Raw genomic sequence first — 18,176 nt, 5'->3', positions numbered from 1 at the left:
GTATGCCTATCCAGCATTTGCATCCTGGTACTCGCCGATGGCGTGTATGTGTATGTGGCTATATCTTCTGGGTGTTTCACTATTTTTGCCAGGCAGTTTATTTTCTTGAAATAAGGACAAGTCACCGGAATACGATGGAAAATTTAGTCCATTGAAGAAATATCAAAATTCACTCGCTACTAATGCAAAAAAAGAAGGGGAACAAAAGGAATCAAGTTTTCACTGCACTACAACGACTTTGCCTCTTCATTTCTTCTCCAACCGTTTTAGCTAACGATTTTTTAACACAATCATCAATTATTCCAAACCAAGAAGTTTATTCTGTCTGAATTGTTACACTTGAATTTGGACGTCTGTAATGGCGAGATAACATGTTACGAGAGAGAAAACTCGTCGCTGGGGGAGTAATAACTGTTATTGCTTTCCACTTGCTTTCTCTCTTGGAGTAAAAGAAGCGATACGCTCAATACACATGGAATAATTCGACAGATCAGTAGGTCTTTGTAATCTCTGTGTCAGTGAAGTCATTGACTGAACTGCATGTATAGTTGCGGGAAGTTTTGACTCAAAAATGGATCAAAATTACTTGGCTCATTTTCTTCCCATAGTGTGCAGTTACAACTATCGTCAGTAATCTGTATACCATGCTTCGTTTCACATTAAGACCAACAATGGCTAAGACCAAGGTAAGCTTGGAATCTTTTTCATGTAAATTTGTGATTTTTAGAAATTGCCAAAATAAACCTTTTAAGTTAATTAAGGTAAAAACACAATTTAGTTAACGCTGATAGTATCATTTCGAGTTGTCTTAGATTCCCAGGAAATGTATTTTATGATGTCTTGTACTAATAAGCACGTGACGTTGAGTTTGTCCGTATCGCTAACCGCTATTTTAGTAATGGTTCATTAAGCAGCATTTCACGTACAAATTCAAAACATATGCATACTTCCACCACAAACTTCAGATGTCGGGTCCTCTTTCCACCTGTTGAAGGCGAAATTTTTACGGGCACAATTTCAAACATTGGGCCAAGGGAAATATTTGTAGGTGCGTCACTGATATAGCGCTGATGACACAAGCACGATTTTTTTAAAGAACTTTTTATTATTCTAATATATCGATAACTGCAAGTCACATACAAATTATTTTCGAATGAAGAATATTAAGTTTGAATATTTTTCTATCGTTTGTGTATACTGTACATGCAAACATATATTCAGGTCAGGAATAACTTACAATCTGCGGAGGTAAACTTAACCGCACAAATAAATTTTTATTTTATTGTTAAACTTAGATTGAATTAAAATTCTACCAGAGCATATATTTATGACTGTACTTGGATCTAAGTGCCGGTGATTCAGAATATCGACGCTTTTGCAGTACTGTTATCCTCTGCCCCTAGTCAGATTTTTGGAACAAACTGTATTACTTTAAATGACGTTAAATTGATACCCATCAGTGATAAAAGGAATTTCTGAAAAACGTAGTACAAGATTCTCAGTGCTTCCGCAACTGTGTATTTTGAGACTTTAAAGACGCACAGAGTTGTTTCATGCATTCTAAACGTTCAGAAGACAGAGATCATAACATGCGGAAGAATGCTATTTTGTATATCCTCGTTTTATTCACATTTTCCTGCGATGTATTCGTTTTTCGTGTTTTCTTTAGTTTTTCAACCCCTTCACCCCATATGGGCAGGGAGGGGCTGCCAGAGGTGCAACCAACCAGCTCTTCAGCAAAGGATTTATACTTACATAAGACGAAAAACAAGAAATTGCACATCTTCCTAACATTTGTGGGAGGTGATTTTGAAATTTTTATATTAAAAAGAACCTTGATTTTCATTTAAGCTCAAAGGTAAAATAAAAACAATAAGAATACATCTCAAGCACGTTATAAAAACATGATCTTAAAAATATAGCACTACATTTGCACTAAAGCTGAAGAACTTGCCCAGGGAAAAAAGGATATATCCTTGGAGAGGAAGAAGTCAGGTGTTTCGTAGGACAGGAGGATTTGGGTGTAAGTATAGAGGTCTTAAAAGCCTGTCCAAAATATAAATGGTCAATGGCAATTAAAGAGTGGTTAATTGACTGACAGGTAGTAACGGTGGAGAAAGAGTTGGAGTAGCTGTGGGGAGACAGGTAGGTAGTAGTAGTTTGGGACGTGAGTAGGGCCATAATATGAAGGAAAAAGGATATAGAGAAAGATGTGGAGGGGAAGGTAAAGGGGAGGGGAAGATTGGAGAGAAATGGTAAGGGAAAGATTAGGAGGGAAGGGGGAACCCTGATATAGGATAGGTGGGTTGGGATTATAGTTTGTAGGATGGATAAATGTCAGGACAGATTTCATTGTGTGGGAGGGAGATGGTGAAAGTTTGTTGGGCAGTGATGTGAAATGTGTGTAAGGATAGGGTTAGTGGAATGTGTCGATGCAGGTGCAGCAGCATATCAGGATTGGAAATTAGAGAGCAGACAATAGGATTATTGGAGTCGCATATGAGTATCATATAGACTTGGAGGTATTCATGTGAGCGAGGAGAGGTGGGAATTTGATGAGATGGTAAGAGATCCATATGGGGAAAGGCAAGTGGATGTGGAAAATGAGGCAGCATGCGTGGCATTCAAGATGGTTCAAATGGCTCTAAGCACTATGGGACTCAACTGCTGTGGTCATTAGTCCCCTAGAACTTAGAACTACTTAAACCTAACTAACCTAAGGACATCACACACATCCATGCCCGAGGCAGGATTCGAGCCTGCGACCGTAGCAGTCGCACGGTTCTGGACTGCGCGCCCAGAACCGCGAGACCACCGCGGCCGGCGGCATTCAAGAATTTGGAGGTACTAGTAAAGCCTAGATAGAGAAGATATCCATGCATTGTTTACATATGAGAGGATAGGTTGGATGAAGGTTTGTAGGTGTGAAGGCTAGTGGAGGAGTGTTATTCCCAAATCTGTCTATTTAGTTTTGGTTTATTTATGCGTTCAGTTCAATAATTATCAGGTGGGATTTCTGTGTCAGTTGCGAGTCAAATGTTACTCCCAGATGTTTTAGTATGTTGGTTAATTGGATAGGATCATCATAGATCTTGAGGTAGTAGTCAAGTACAGATAGTTCACCCTATAAATATTACCTGGGTTTTGGAAATGTTTATCTTGAAGAGCTATTGGTTACACCAGGAGGTAAAATGATTATGATGGATTTAGAAGGATTGTTAGAACTCCTTCTGCCTACAGTTAGAGGGCTAGGAAAGCAATGTCATAAGCACATTGAGGTAGGTCAACAGGAGGAGGTTCTTCGGTTATCTCAGCACTGTAGAGGATATGAATGAGAGAAGAGAGGTTGAAGCCGTAGGGCATGGCTACAGTGGGGTGGAAAGTATGGGAATTGATCTAATAGTTAATAGCGCCAAAGAATGGAGGATTAAATATGAAGGATGCAATAAGGCAGACATGGGTTGTTCTTACATCTGGAGAGTGCAAATGAGACCAGAATGTCATACAGAGTTATTGGGTATCTCCAGGTCAAGGAATACAAAAAACCACTGGATTTATGGTTGTTGAGGTGGTGAGATTGGTCATGAGAGAAATACAGGAGTTGGTCATCAGAGGAGAAGTTGGGATGGAACCTCCTCCCTTTCACATCTCCTTGCGAAATTTGCACCAGTGATTCTGAAAACCATGTTGTTACTTATACACATTGTGTAAACTGGATAGTTACAAACTAAGTCTATTTGTTTGCTGCTCAGCTTGCTATTTAAATAAATTAAAAGAAATGTAATAAAAATCACTTGTTTGCCATTAAAGAAAAGCTGTGCATAGGAAGAATACAAGGTAGAGCTTCTGGGTACCACTATCAGAAGCAGGTGACGCTTTGGGTTGCTGATGAGGGAAGTTATATGATGCAAAATAGTACAGTAACTACACTCATTATTGTGATATTGATTTTTTATTCCAATGAGTGGATTTAAGACTGCACAAAGTACATAGAACTGGTTGGTTGGTCTTCTTCTGTATACTACGCAGTCTCTTTCATTCCTTTATAGTGAGCTTGTTTTATCACTTGATGCCACATTGCTCTGGTCTGCTTTCTGTTTTTCCTCTTGGCCAACTTGCCATTTTTGAATCAAATCAAAAACCTCCCCTGCTCTGGATGTCATATTGTTTGATTCCTGCCAGTGTAAGACAATTTTACGTATTCCCTCACTATATTTGATGATCACCATTTTTGTTTTGCTTATGCTCTCATAAAATTTAACTTTTTCTTATCAGTCCTTGTGATTTTGTTATCTTGATATGGTAATAAATTTTTACCTAATGTAACTGTGAAAGTGTGTGTGATTGCCTATGCATTTTGGCTGGGACATTATCATGTAACTTGTTGTTTCTTATCCTTCTGTAACTGCTCTTTCTGTATCTTCTGTAACTGCTTTCCTGTCTGAATTAGTGTCTATGAGGCGTAAAGGCAGAAAGGGAGAAAGGAGGGATTTACTAAATTTTTGTGTAGAGAAAGAGCAAAGAAAACTATTTTTTACTAAAAAAAACTCAACACCAATGAAAACTTTGTTAGTCACCTAATATCACTTTATAACAGGAACCTGAAGTGTTCTTAACCAAGATAGTACAGTTTGTATGAAATTTGTACACATTATTTTGCTGTCAAAAAAGTAATGTTAAATTATATTTGAATACTTTTTATATTCACATTTTAGTAGTTTTTAGGCAATGGACGATAGCAAAAGAAAAAAAGACCTGAATGATAATAACCTATATAACAAGTGCAATGTTGCAAACTTTTGTTACAACAGTTTTCCTACATTATGAGATTTCATATTTGTATGAATGCATATGTACAAAAAATCAGAGACAATATAAAGCAAGCAAGCAAGAAGGCTTTTGAGATTTCTCTTAAGCGAGGGCATGTACAGTGTTTCGTATTTCTGTTACCCATTTGCTGTCAGTGGTGGCTCATGACTAATAAAACAGAGGCTTCACATGACAATTCAAATCTGCCCATGAATATGAAAATCTTTATGAAGTTCATATGAACCGCATACATATTGCTATAAAACTTAATTCCAAATGAAATAATTTGGCTTGTGGGTTTTTATGGCTATAGTGACAGACCACGCACCGAAAACTCCAACTTATTATGGTAAGACACTTTTATTACGGTTCGTATACTTACAGAAACACAAGAAAAACAATGCACAATTTCACAACACGTGTATCACTAGTCAAGTCGCAGACGGGACTGCCAAAGAAGCTAGAGTCTCCAAAGACCGTTTACTCTGCGCTTCGCCGGTGAAGTTACTTGCAGTCAACTGTTGCCACAGAGCCGCCCCCCCTCCCCCCCCCCCCCCCCCCCCGGGAGTGGGCGGAGCACTGGGGGAAGGACGTTGGTGTCTTCCTGTGTAGTGGCGTTGTGAGATGCTCGCTGGTTGATAGCAGCGTGTGCTAAGTGTCCATACTGTCTGCCATCCAGTGGAGGGGGGGAGGGGGGTGGACTGGTTGACCTGCAAGCATGAACTGGATGGGCACAGGAGATGTCGTTGCAGTACCGACAGAGAGGGGGATGTGAATCTTGAGCATCCCGTCGGTGCTGAACGTTGCAGTTATGGCAGCCATCCACCGCATTTGGGATAGGGACTGTGCGCAGGATGGTGTTGTGTGACGTGGGTGTGGACCCACGTGAAGTGTCCCCTATGCAGAGGACGAAGATGGATCCCTCGTGGAGCTGCAAGGAAAGCTCATCGCGTTGGCACTCAGAGGCGTCGATTGCGATGCAAATTTCGGCGACAGTGGATGTAGGGTGCACTAGGGGGGGTGGGGGGCGAAAAGTAATGTAGTTCAGGAGAAACATTGGCACACTCTGTGGAGGTATTGGGTACCAACACTTGGGACGGTGTAAAGTGACACGCAACATGAGGTTGAGCCTGAGGTTGTGGATTGTCACACGCAGTGCCTGTTCGGAACGAGGGTAGAATATCATGGTACCCAACCGCTGAGTTGCCCTCAGGTGTAGGCTTGGTGCACATATGATCACGGTGGGGCACAGGAGGGTGGGTGGTCTGTGTGGGATCGGGGTCGTCACCATCTGATGGAAGAACACTCAACTTGGGGGGGGGGGGGTGTTATAGACTCTTCGATCGTCCAGACTGGTTTCACACGCTCCACACTCTGCCGGCGACCACTGATGAAAATGTCCATAGTATTGTCCGTGCGAACCACTACTCTATGTGGGCCAGAGTAGGGTGGCTGTAATTCCGGTTTGACTGTGTCATCCCGTAACATAACGAACTTACAAGAGTCCAGTGCCACATGCCTGAACACGCGAGGGCAGGTATATGGCCGTGGAGAAGGCGTGTGGATTGCAGCTATGTGTGTCCGGACCCGTTCAACTAGCATGGGGAGGTCGGACAGGTCGGCGATTGCTTCGTCGTTGATGAACACTGCGGGATGGACTAGGGTCTCGCCATACAGGAGCTTTGCGAGTGCAGCCTGGAGGTCTGTCTTGTAAGCCGTGCGTATTCCTAGCATAAGCCAGGGAAGGGCATCGCACCACTCACCACCGTGGCACATGAGTGCCGCTTTCAGCGTTCTGTACCACCGCTCGACCAGTCCATTGCTCTGAGGGTGGTAAGCCATAGTGCGGAATCTATCCACCCCACAGAGGACGCAGAGTCTGTTAAACAGCAGGGATTCAAACTGTCTTCCCTGGTTGGTGGTGATGGATGTAGGACAGCCAAATTGAGCTATCCAGGAGGATACAAATGCGCGTGCTACGGAATCTGCTGTGATGTCCTGGAGGGGGATTGCCTCCACCCAACGTGTAACGCAATCAATGCCGGACAGGATATACCTGAAACCATCCAAAACGGGTAATAGTCCTACGAGATCCACATGTACATGACTGAAGCGGCCTTTCGGGATGTCGAATTTACCTAGACTGGGTTGTGTGTGCCTGCCGACTTTGCAGCGCTGGCACTGTAAACAAGCACGAGCCCAAGTACGACAATCCCTCTTCACACCTGGCCACACAAAGCATTTTGTAACCAGGCGCGTAGTAGCCTTAGTACCAGGATGTGCCAGGTTATGTAAAGTAGTGAACACTTGGCGACACAGCGGAGGGGGAACAATAGGCCGAGCAGTGCCCATGGATGTATCACACCACAGTGGCTTGGCCGAGCCCGGTAGGTTGCATGAAACGATCTGAAGGGAAGTATCTGGGTCCTGTCAGAGGTTGTGCAATTCGGTGTCACTGTCCTGTAAGTGGGCCAATTTCTCAAAATTAATGGGGGATGAAATTGCAGCGATACGTGATAGGTAGTCAGACAGCACATTTTCTGACCCTCAAATGTAACGGATGTCTGTTGTGTATTGGCAAATTAAGTCCATTTGCCAGAACCTATGTGGGGGAAGGTCAGTAGCAGGGTTACGGATAGCCTCTGCGAGGGGGCAGTGGTCCGTGAAAATTGTTATATTCCTTCCTTCAATGTCTGTGCAGAATTATTTTACAGCTTCATAAACTGCAAGCAATTCTCTGTCGAATGCTGACCATTTACATTGAGCTCTAGATAATTTTTTGGAAAAAAACCGGAGTGGTTGAGTCGTGTCATTGACATGCTGTTGTAGGACTGCACCGATTACAAAGTCACTTGCATCTGCTGTAATCGAGATGCAGGCATTTGGCAAAGGATGGGTGTGATTGACACCACGTGCTAATGCTGATTTAAGGTCTTCAAAAGCTCTCACCATGTTGTCAGACCATGGTACTCGGCAACTGCCTGAGGTTTGTTTCCCGGCCAATGCATCAGTCAAAGGGGCTTGAATTGCTGCCGCCATCGGCAAGTTACGACGGTAGAAATTGACAGTTCCTAAAAACTGGCGTAATTCAAGAAACGACGCTGGGAGGGGTAGCTCACGAATGCAGTCAACCCGCTCCTGCGGGGGGCATATACCATCCAAGGAGACTGTGTACCCCAGAAAAGTGACAGCGGTGCAGCGGAGTTGTGAATTGTCATTATTGATCTCGACCCTGTTACGTGTCAATAAGTCCTGTATCGTGGCCAGGTGGAGTTCATGTTCCCTGTCAGAGGGGGAGAAAATTAGTATGTCATCGAGGTATGCGTAGCAATATGTGCAGTTAAAAAGAAGTGAGTCTATAAAACACTGCCAAGTTTGGGCCACGTTTTTGAGACCATAAGGCATGTAACAAAATTCGTACATGCCAACAGTGATTACTGCTGTCTTTGGGATGTCACTCTGTTCCATTGGTATCCGTAAATATGCCTTGCGGCAGTCCAAGACACTGAAGATGCGTGCTCCGCTAAGTACTTGCGCAAAGTCTTGTATGTGAGGTGTCGGGTAATTGTCTAGTACCGTTCGCATGTTGAGGTGACGATAGTTGCCGCAGAGGTGCACAGTGCCGTCCTTTTTGGGAACTAAATGTATGGGGGAGGACCAGTTACTGTGCGATGGACGAACAATGCTTGTCCTTAGCAGTTCCTCCACTGCGGCTTTATCAAGGCATAGTTGATGTGGTGGCAGTCGGCGTGCTTTATGGCGCACTGAAGGCCCATCTGTTGTAACAATTGTGTGTGTCATGCCATTCGTGATAGCGTTCAGCTTGGCTGGCGAACTCATTTGAGGGCTGTCGTGAACGGGAATCGGTAGCACACAAGAGTCACTAACCTGATGTGCCTGGGAATCTGTCTGCTTCGGTGGCGACAAAGTTCCAAGAGGTGCATCTCCGGTGTCAGGTGGTGGCGGCATTGGCAGGCGTTGTACGAGGCATCGTGCCTCGGTGAGGGCTTGCGTAGCCAATGATCTGGCAAGGTTCCGTTCGGCATTGTGAGCATGGAGATCATCGACTGCAGTGCGTTTGGGCTGGAGGTGGGCGGTGAAAATTGTGAGGCTGTCTGCCAATGAAGAGCACTTGATGGGAGCTGTGCCCAGGTCGTCGGGCAGCTGAGGGGGAGGGGGGGCTGAAGAGGCAACTGAACATGCAATGTGCGTGGACGAGGTGTGGTGCAATAATGTGGCTGGCTGAAGATCTGGAGACAGTCCGAAGTGGAAAAGGAAGTCGATGCCTAATACTGGATCTTCGACATCAGCCACGTAGAAGGACCAAGTGAACTGTTTACCAGGTGTGAGTTCAATAGGTAAGTTGGCCAAACCCTCGACACAAAGTGTTAACTTATTTGCTGCTCGAAGGGACAGTTTGGTTGGTGTCATGTCCTTTACAGAAAATGTGGGAGGTATGACACTAACGTGTGCTCTGGTATCGATAAGAAAATACCAGCGCGAACCTACATCCAAAGCATACAGACGTCCTCGTGGGGTGGGGGATCTGACAGAATGCAATGTCTGTGGCGCCCCTGCCTGTATCCACGGGGCCGTGGCACCTACTGCGGCCCACGTGTGGCGTTTGGGAACGTGCAGGGCAGACGGCAGTTGCGAGCGGCATCCCTGAAAGTGGTGTGAAACCAGCATATGCGTGAGTCGGCTGTACTCGTCCCGCCAGCCGTAGCGTCTGGTGGGGGGAAGGCGGGGCGGGCAGGCGCTAGCCCGGTTGGGGTGGGGAGCGGCTGTTGCCGACCCGCTAGCGGTTCCCGGTTTTGGGCGCTAGGTGGCTGCTGTTCCGTGTGCTGTCCGCGATACGGACGCACCCGGCCTCTACCGCCCGACGGTGGAAGTATACCCACAGGGTTACCAACCTCGGCGGTGTTAGACACTGTACTGCGCGGGGGAAGGTGGCTGTGTCAAATAATGGTATATGCCTGGTCCACCAGCTGTAGTTTATCCTCGAGTGACACTGCGGTATGTGGAAGCAAATGTAACTGTAGTTCTTGCGGCAGCTTCACTAACCACAATGCCCAGAGCGTTAAGTTCGGCAGGATCTCGGTACCAACCTGTGCATGCAAGTGTCGCCACAGCTGTGAGGGGGTTCTGTCGCCTAAAGTCTCATCATAAATTATGTTGTGAATAGTATCAGCCGGCGGACGAGACAGGCTTTCGATAAGTAATGTGCAAGCAGAGGCATATTTGTTGCTCTTAGGTGGGTTGAGCAATAAGTCACTGATGAGATCAGGGTGGTCGTGCAGGTGGTTCACTAAACACACAAAACGGGTGCTGTCGTCCACAATACCGTGTATGTCCAACATGTTGCCCACCAAGGTAAACCACGTCACTGGGTTGTCCGGTTGTAACGGCGGCAGCTTCAGAAAATGGCCGGGGGCCAGTGTTTGCGGGGCAGTAGGAGAGGCACGAAACGCACGGGGATTCTGCATGGTGTTCACTGGTGCGAAATGTGCCTCAGTGGCAGGCGATGTGTTGCACTGAACGTCCGTTAGCTGTGTAGGCGAGACGTGGTATCCAGTCCTTGTAGGCACAGAATCTGTACAGCCACACGACAAGCACGGCGCGGCAGGCTCGGGCGGGTCAACTGCCGGTGCAGCCGAAATGTCGAGCAGAGGCGCAAGATCGCGATTGAGCACCGAGTGATGGGGCGGAACCACGGCAGGTGCGTGGGGCGGCAGGACGGATAGGCATATAAATGGTCTGGTGTGGTTGGCGCGAGTGTCCCTTCGACCGGCGCGAAGGGGGGCACGTTAAACGGCGGCCGTGCATGTGGACCCAGAAACTGGCCAGCCGCGTGGTCCTTGTTGTGCGGTAGAAACTCGGGGTTTCCAGGGTCCTGTGCTAAAGGGGCATTCTGTCGACCGTAGAATGCCATAGAAGGTGTCCGCGATGATGTGTACAGCGCCCGGTGTGGTATGCCCGTAGAGGTTAGAGTCGTCCGGCCAGGCAAGGCAGACACGGGAGATATGAACATTCGCAGTGTATTAGTGGCACATGGGGTGAAGCGTTGCGCTTCACAGTCGGATGTTCATACTGCAGTCGCGGCGTCGTGCACTGCCATAAAAACTGGAGACTGCGACATTGTCTATTGGCGCAAAACTGGTGATACACAGCAAGCACCTGCAACCTGTTTTTGCGACTCGGGGTCACCAATGTGGGTTTTTATGGCTATAGTGATGGACCACGCACCGAAAACACCAACTTATTATGATAAGACACTTTTATTATGGTTCGTATATTTAAAGAAACACAAGAAAAACAACGCACAATTTCATGACACGTGTATCACTAGTCAAGTTGCAGATGGGACTGCCGAAGAAGCTCGAGTCTCCAAAGACCGTTTACTCTGCGCTTAGCCAGTGAAGTTACTGGCAGTCGACTGTCGCCACAGGGTCTGAATGATGTACTTTTAAATGGACAGAATTGCTAATGTGTTCAGCCTAGGCTTGTTCATTGCACTTCTTAAAAATTTAATGGTCCTCCTCAGAGTTGGGAAGCATCTTTCAGTGTAATTATAGTTACTGTTCAGATAAATGTCGAAGGTCTGCAAGTTCCTGAAAATGTCGGAACATTTCAGTATGTGAATTATGAAACAGACCTACAGACATAATATACACAAAATAATTTTTACATATAACATGTAATAAAATATATCACATACTTAAACTCTGAAAAAACAAAAGTGCTGAAGCCACATACACTGTCAACACAACACATACAGGGTGTTTCAAAAATGACCGGTATATTTGAAACGGCAATACAAACTAAACGAGCAGCGATTTAAATACACCGTTTATTGCAATATGCTAGGACAACAGTACATTTTCAGGAAGACAAACTTTCAAAATTACAGTAGTTACAATTGTCAACAACAGATGGCGCTGCGGTCTGGGAAACTCTATAGTACGATATTTTCCACATATCCACCATGCGTAGCAATAATATGGCGTAGTCTCTGAATGAAATTACCCGAAACCTTTGACAACGTGTCTGGCAGAATGGCTTCACATACCGATGAGATGTACTGCTTCAGCTGTTCAATTGTTTCTGGATTCTGGCGGTACACCTGGTCTTTCAAGTGTCCCCACAGAAAGAAGTCACAGGGGTTCATGTCTGGCGAATAGGGAGGCCAATCCACGCCGCCTCCTGTATGTTTCGGATAGCCCAAAACAATCCCACGATCATCAAAATATTCATTCTGGAAATTAAAGACGTCGGCCGTGCGATGTGGCCGGGCACCATCTTGCATAAACCACGAGGTGTTCGCAGTGTCGTCTAAGGCAGTTTGTACCGCCACAAATTCATGAAGAATGTCCATATAGCATGATGCAGTAATCGTTTCGAATCTGAAAAATGGGCCAATGATTCCTTTGGAAGAAATGGCGGCCCAGACCAGTACTTTTTGAGGATGCAGGGATGATGGGACTGCAACATGGGGCTTTTCGGTTCCCCATATGCGCCAGTTCTGTTTATTGACGAAGCCGTCCAGGTAAAAATAAGCTTCATCAGTAAACCAAATGTTGCCCACATGCATATCGCCGTCATCAATCCTGTGCACTATATCGTTAGCGGTTGTCTCTCGTGCAGCAATGGTAGCGGCACTGAGGGGTGGCCGCATTTGAATTTTGTATGGATAGAGGTGTAAACTCTGGCGCATGAGACGATGCGTGGACGTTGGCGTCATTTGGACCGCAGCTGCAACATGGCGAACGGAAACCCGAGGCCGCTGTTGGATCACCTGCTGCACTAGCTGAGCGTTGCCCTCTGTGGTTGCCGTATGCAGTCGCCCTACCTTTCCAGCACGTTCATCCGTCACATTCCCAGTCCGTTGAAATTTTTCAAACAGATCCTTTACTGTATCGCTTTTCGGTCCTTTGTTTACATTAAACCTCCGTTGAAAACTTCGTCTTGTTGCAACAACACTGTGTTCTAGGCGGTGGAATTCCAACACCAGAAAAATCCTCTGTTCTAAGGAATAAACCATGTTGTCCACAGCACACTTGCACGTTGTGAACAGCACACGCTTACAGCAGAAAGACAACGTACAGAATGGCGCACCCACAGACTGCGTTGTCTTCTATATCTTTCACATCACTTGCAGCGCCATCTGTTGTTGAAAATTGTAACTACTGTAATTTCGAAAGTTTGTCCTCCTGAAAATGTACTGTTGTCCCAAGCATATTGCAACAAATGGTGTATTTCTATCGCTGCTTGTTTAGTTTTTATTGCCATTTCAAATATTCCGGTCATTTTTGAAACACCCTGTACTTTTCAACACATTGTCTATCCGACAACCGGACCACAGCTGCAGTGTGTGATTGTGGTTTGTGACTGCAAAGTTCATCCGTCATTTTGATCACCAAACACAGCCCACACTAATTTGTAAGCAGTCCTGACTAAACATGCAATGTTACATTACACTACATAAGTCTTATTCCATGGATTCCATAGAAAGTGATCTCTAGGACGTATAAAGAACTGAAAATGTACCTTCTGTTTTATTTTATTGTTGTATGGTGAAATAGCGTAACATTTCAAAAGACCTTTGTATTACATTGCTAATTATAATTATAAAATAACCTAAACATCAAAAGTCTTAAACTTATTTGCATTGTATAAAATTTAATGTGCCCTGGCAGTTTGAAGGATGGCTACATACATACCCATGTATCTGATACCTGTCTGTACTAATGTTAACCCCTTCTAGTCTCTGTAGAGGTTGTTTTTAATGTTATATTCCTGCTTTTCACTATTTTTTGAGAAAAGAGAAATATTGGTAATGATAAAGGATATTGATCAATATATGCATTGTCGAGTAATTTATTTGAATGCATCCCTGTACTATATTGTACAATTAACACCAGATATAGCTCTTATGACACTTTTCTGTATTCTAAATATGTTTGTCTTAAATTGAGTCTCCTAAAAATGTGTCTTTAACTGATCAACAAATAGAAGATACAGAATAAAGTAATTTTTTAGATGCAATAAATCACATGGAGGCTCTTGCATGCTTACTTATTCTGATAAAAAAACATGAACTGATTTTAATCATTTGAATGAAGAGTATATATTTGAAAGCTGCTGTATCGAGTTGAGGGATCTCAATGTCATAGTAGTCTATGTGTATAGAGTACCAGAGAAAGCTAAAATTGAAGCTTTTCTGGTAGGATTTCATTGCCTGCTTGAAATGTTCAGTGAAGAAAAAGAAAAAAGATAAATTATCATGATTGAAAGCAATGGACATGTCCAAATTCACTGATTTAATAAAAAAAACTTTAGCTTCAAAATAAACTTGATGCAATCCACTGGAGTAAATGCACAGTCAGCTACCTGTTTTGATAATATTCTAACAAATTATGTATTTGTAGATGTTTATAAATTATGCATAGATTTAGGACACTCTGACCGTTCTGCATTATTCATTGAACTACCAGAAATTAACAAAGAAATTTCATGGAACAAAAGCCATATGTAAAGGAACTTCAACGAAAAAAATCCAGTTACATTTAGAAATAAGTTAAGATGGATTGAATGGCCTTAAACAGCTGTATTTTGGGTAATAGTAACTTTAACAATTTTTAAGTAGCCTCCTTGAAGTATTTAACTTAACTTTACCACTGAGAACTACAAGTAATGAAACAACTAATAAATTTAAATGGATAACTCAAGATATAAAAATTTCTAGTGCCAGGAAAAGGAAATTCCCCAATGAACAGAAATATAATAAATACAGACATTTTATTGAGTATGTTCATCATTATAAAGCTATATTTAAAAAAGTTGTGAAAGCAGCCATACAAATGGCAATAAGTTCATTATACAATTTAAAGGTAAAATATGAGCAGTGTGGTCTGAATGGACAGTGTCTTGAAAGGAGGGTATAAGATGAACATCAACAAAAGCAAAACGAGGATAATGGAAGGTAGTCGAATTAAGTCGAGTGATGCTGAGGGAATTAGATTACGAAATGAGACACTTAAAGTAGTAAAGGAGTTTCGCTATTTGGGGAGCAAAATACCTGATGATGGTCGAAGTAGAGAGGATATAAAATGTAGACTGGCAATGACAAGGAATGCGTTTCTGAAGAAGAGAAATTTGTTAACATTGAGTATAGATTTAAGTGACAGGAAGTCGTTTCTGAAAGTATTTGTATGGAGTATAGCCATGTATGGAAGTGAAACATGGACGATAAATAGTTTGGACAAGAAGAGACTAGAAGCTTTCGAAAGGTGATGCTACAGAAGAATGCTGAAGATTAGATGAGTGGGTCACATAACTAATGAGGAAGTATTGAACAGGATTGGGAAGAAGAGAAGTTTGTGGCACAACTTGAGCAGAAGAAGGGATCGGTTGGTAGGACATGTTATGAGGCATCAAGGGATCACCAATTTTGCATTGGAGGGCAGCGTGGAGGGTAAAAATCATAGAGGGTGACCAAGAGATGAATACACTAAGAAGATTCAGAAGGATGTAGGTTGCAGTAGGTACTGGGAGATGAAGAAGCTGGCACAAGATAGAGTAGCATGGAGAGCTGCATCAAACCTGTCTCAGGACTGAATACCACAACAACAACAACAGTGGTCTGTTGTCAAATCAGAGTTAGGTGTAAGAATTAGTAGGAATGAAAAACTTAGGATGAAAGTAGACGATAGCTTTACTGTAAACCCAGCTCAAATATCAGAGTGTTGACATGAATTCTTCATAAATGTGGCAAAGTGAGATGTTGATGCAGCAGAGTATCAGGGTAAAGTAAATTCCTGTGGACTCCACCAAAAAGCTGAGTATCTTACAGATTTTAAAAAAGTCACAATAAAGGATGTGGAAAATGTTATATTGTCATTAAAAAATAAAAACTATACTGGATGGGATGGGATACCCACTAAAGTGATTAAAACAGTATGTGACATAATAGCACCTCCCCTAACTAAAATATTCAACCAATCTTTTGAACAGGGATGCTTTACCGATGTTTTGAAGTATGCCGAAGTCAGACCTCTGTTCAATAAAGGATCGAGGTAAGATGTGAGAAACTATCACCCTATTTCTATTCTTCTAGTTCCGTCAAAAGTGTTAGAGAAAGTAGCTGCAAATCAGGTCAAAAATTTTATTGTATAAAATGATATTATTAAAAGTTATGTTTCACCCGGGAAAAAAACACTCTGGTTGCAGTGAATAACTTTATTGAAAAGGTATGCCAATCACTGAATCATTGGAGTAAAGTTGCAAGTATCTTCTGTGGTCTCACAAAAGCATTTGACTCTATGAACGATGACTTGCTCATCTACAAACAGACAAATACAGGATCAAGCACAGTCCTTTAAATTGGCACACATCATGCTTACACAACAGAAAACAAAGGGTAGCTATCACCTCAGATGCAGTGAATTATCATTATTCTAAATCACAGGATGTGCCTCAAGGTTCCATTTTTGGGCCAATCCTTTTTCTATTCTGCATAAATAACTTGCCCCTAAACGTAAATTACCCATGAGTTCTGTTTGCAGATGATACTTCCGTTTTAATTGAAGAAAATGAGGCACAAAAAATTTCGAGCTGCATTGTAAGTTCACTGGATACCTTAGAAAACTGGTTCCAGTTAAATGGGTTGAAACTGAACATTGCAAAAACCCATATCATATGTTTCAAAACCAAACATTCAAAATGTGTGGAACTTGAAATACAATGAAACAATCAACTTATGATAGAAGTTGACACAGCCAAATTCATGGGAGTAAATGTGCACAATAACTTAAGCTGGAATACACATATTGACTTCTTTTCAAATAAATTTTGTAGTTTTGCATTTGCAATGCAAATTCCAGCAAATTCCACTGACTTAAGTATCTGAAAAATGTCTTATCATAATTATTTTGAATCTGTTATTAGATATGGAATAACGAGCAGTTCAAATAGTGTATCTCGAATATTGAATATATTATAATATGAGCAATAGGTAATTAAGTGTTGGATTTGTTTGTATATATAACAGTATTTTATTATTATTATTATTATTATTATTATTATTATTATTATTATTATTATTATTATGCTGTTTGTTAATACCAGCTGTTCTGTGTTTATGGTGAAGTTTTACCACAACTATGATGTGTCTCCTGTCCTAAATCAAACGATTTAGATTATGTATGTTATGAAACAAATCCCCCCCCCATGAACCATGGACTTTGCCGTTGGTGGGGAGGTTTGCGTGCCTCAACGATACAGATAGCCGTACTGTAGGTGCAACCACAACGGAGGGGTATCTGTTGACAGGCCAGACAAACGTGTGGATCCTGAAGAGGGGCAGCAGCCTTTTCAGTAGTTGCAGGAGCAACAGTCTGGATGATTGACTGACCTGGCCTTGTGACAATAACGAAAACGGCCATGCTGTGCTGGTACTGCGAACGGCTGAAAGCAAGGGGAAACTACAGCCGTAATTTTTCCCGAGGGCATGCAGTTTTACTGTATGGTTAAATGATGATGGCCTCCTCTTGGGTAAAATATTCCGGAGGTAAAATAGTCTCCCATTCAGATCTCCGGGCGGGGACTACTCAAGAGGACGTCATTATCAGGAGAAAGAAAACTGGCGTTCTACGAATCAGAGCATGGAATGTCAGATCCCTCAATCGGGTCAATCGGGCAGGTAGGTTACAGAATTTAAAAAGGGCAATGGATAGGTTAAAGTTAGATATAGTGAGAATTAGTGAAGTTCGGTGGCAGCAGGGACAAGACTTCTGGTCAGGTGAATACAGGGTTATAAATACAAAATCAAATAGGGGTAATGCAGGAGTAGGTTTAATAATGAATAAAAAAAATAGGAATGCGGGTAAGCTGCTACAATCAGCATAGTGAACGTATTATAGTGTCCAAGACAGACATGAAGCCCATGCCTACTACAGTAGTTCAAGTTTATATGCAGATGATGAAGAAATTGATGAACTGTATGATGAGATAAAAGAAATTATTCAGATAGTGAAGGGAGACGAAAATTTAATAATCATGGGTGACTGGAATTTGAGAGTAGGAAAAGGGAGAGAAGGAAACATAGTAGGTGAATATGGATTGGGGGAGAGAAATGAAAGAGGAAACTGTCTGTTAGAATTTTGCACAGAGCATAACTTCATCACAGCTAACACTTGGTTCAGGAATCATAAAATAAGGTTGTATACATGGAAGAATCCTGGAGATACTAAAAGGTATCAGATAGATTATATAATGGTAAGACAGAGATTTAGGAACTTGGTTTTAAATTGTAGGACATTTCCAGGGGCAGATGTGGACTCTGACCACAATCTATTGGTTATGAACTG

The 18,176-nt window shown here is 42.8% G+C and overlaps 1 protein-coding gene across 4 annotated transcripts in view; it reads left to right on the top strand.

The window, feature by feature from the left end:
* Positions 1 to 335: 335 nt before the first annotated feature.
* The window catches only part of LOC126267039 (uncharacterized), a 116,861-nt gene continuing 99,020 nt past the window's right edge, over positions 336 to 18,176 (top strand). The window contains exons 1-2 of one of the 4 annotated variants that reach the window (XM_049971840.1): positions 342 to 493; positions 609 to 686. Coding sequence is in view for 1 of the 4 variants with exons in the window: in XM_049971845.1 (XP_049827802.1) it covers positions 15,848 to 15,884 (37 nt within the window). In the remaining 3 variants the exon portion in view is untranslated. Of the gene's footprint in view, positions 687 to 15,822; positions 15,885 to 18,176 lie in introns of all 4 variants that reach the window. The other 3 variants (XM_049971845.1, XM_049971841.1, XM_049971846.1) reach the window with 3 other exon arrangements.

Source organism: Schistocerca gregaria, chromosome 4 (genome assembly GCF_023897955.1).
Source record: "Schistocerca gregaria isolate iqSchGreg1 chromosome 4, iqSchGreg1.2, whole genome shotgun sequence".
NCBI lineage: Eukaryota > Metazoa > Arthropoda > Insecta > Orthoptera > Acrididae > Schistocerca > Schistocerca gregaria.
The sequence above is the reverse complement of the archived record's forward strand: the minus strand, read 5'-3'. Positions and strand labels throughout refer to the sequence as shown.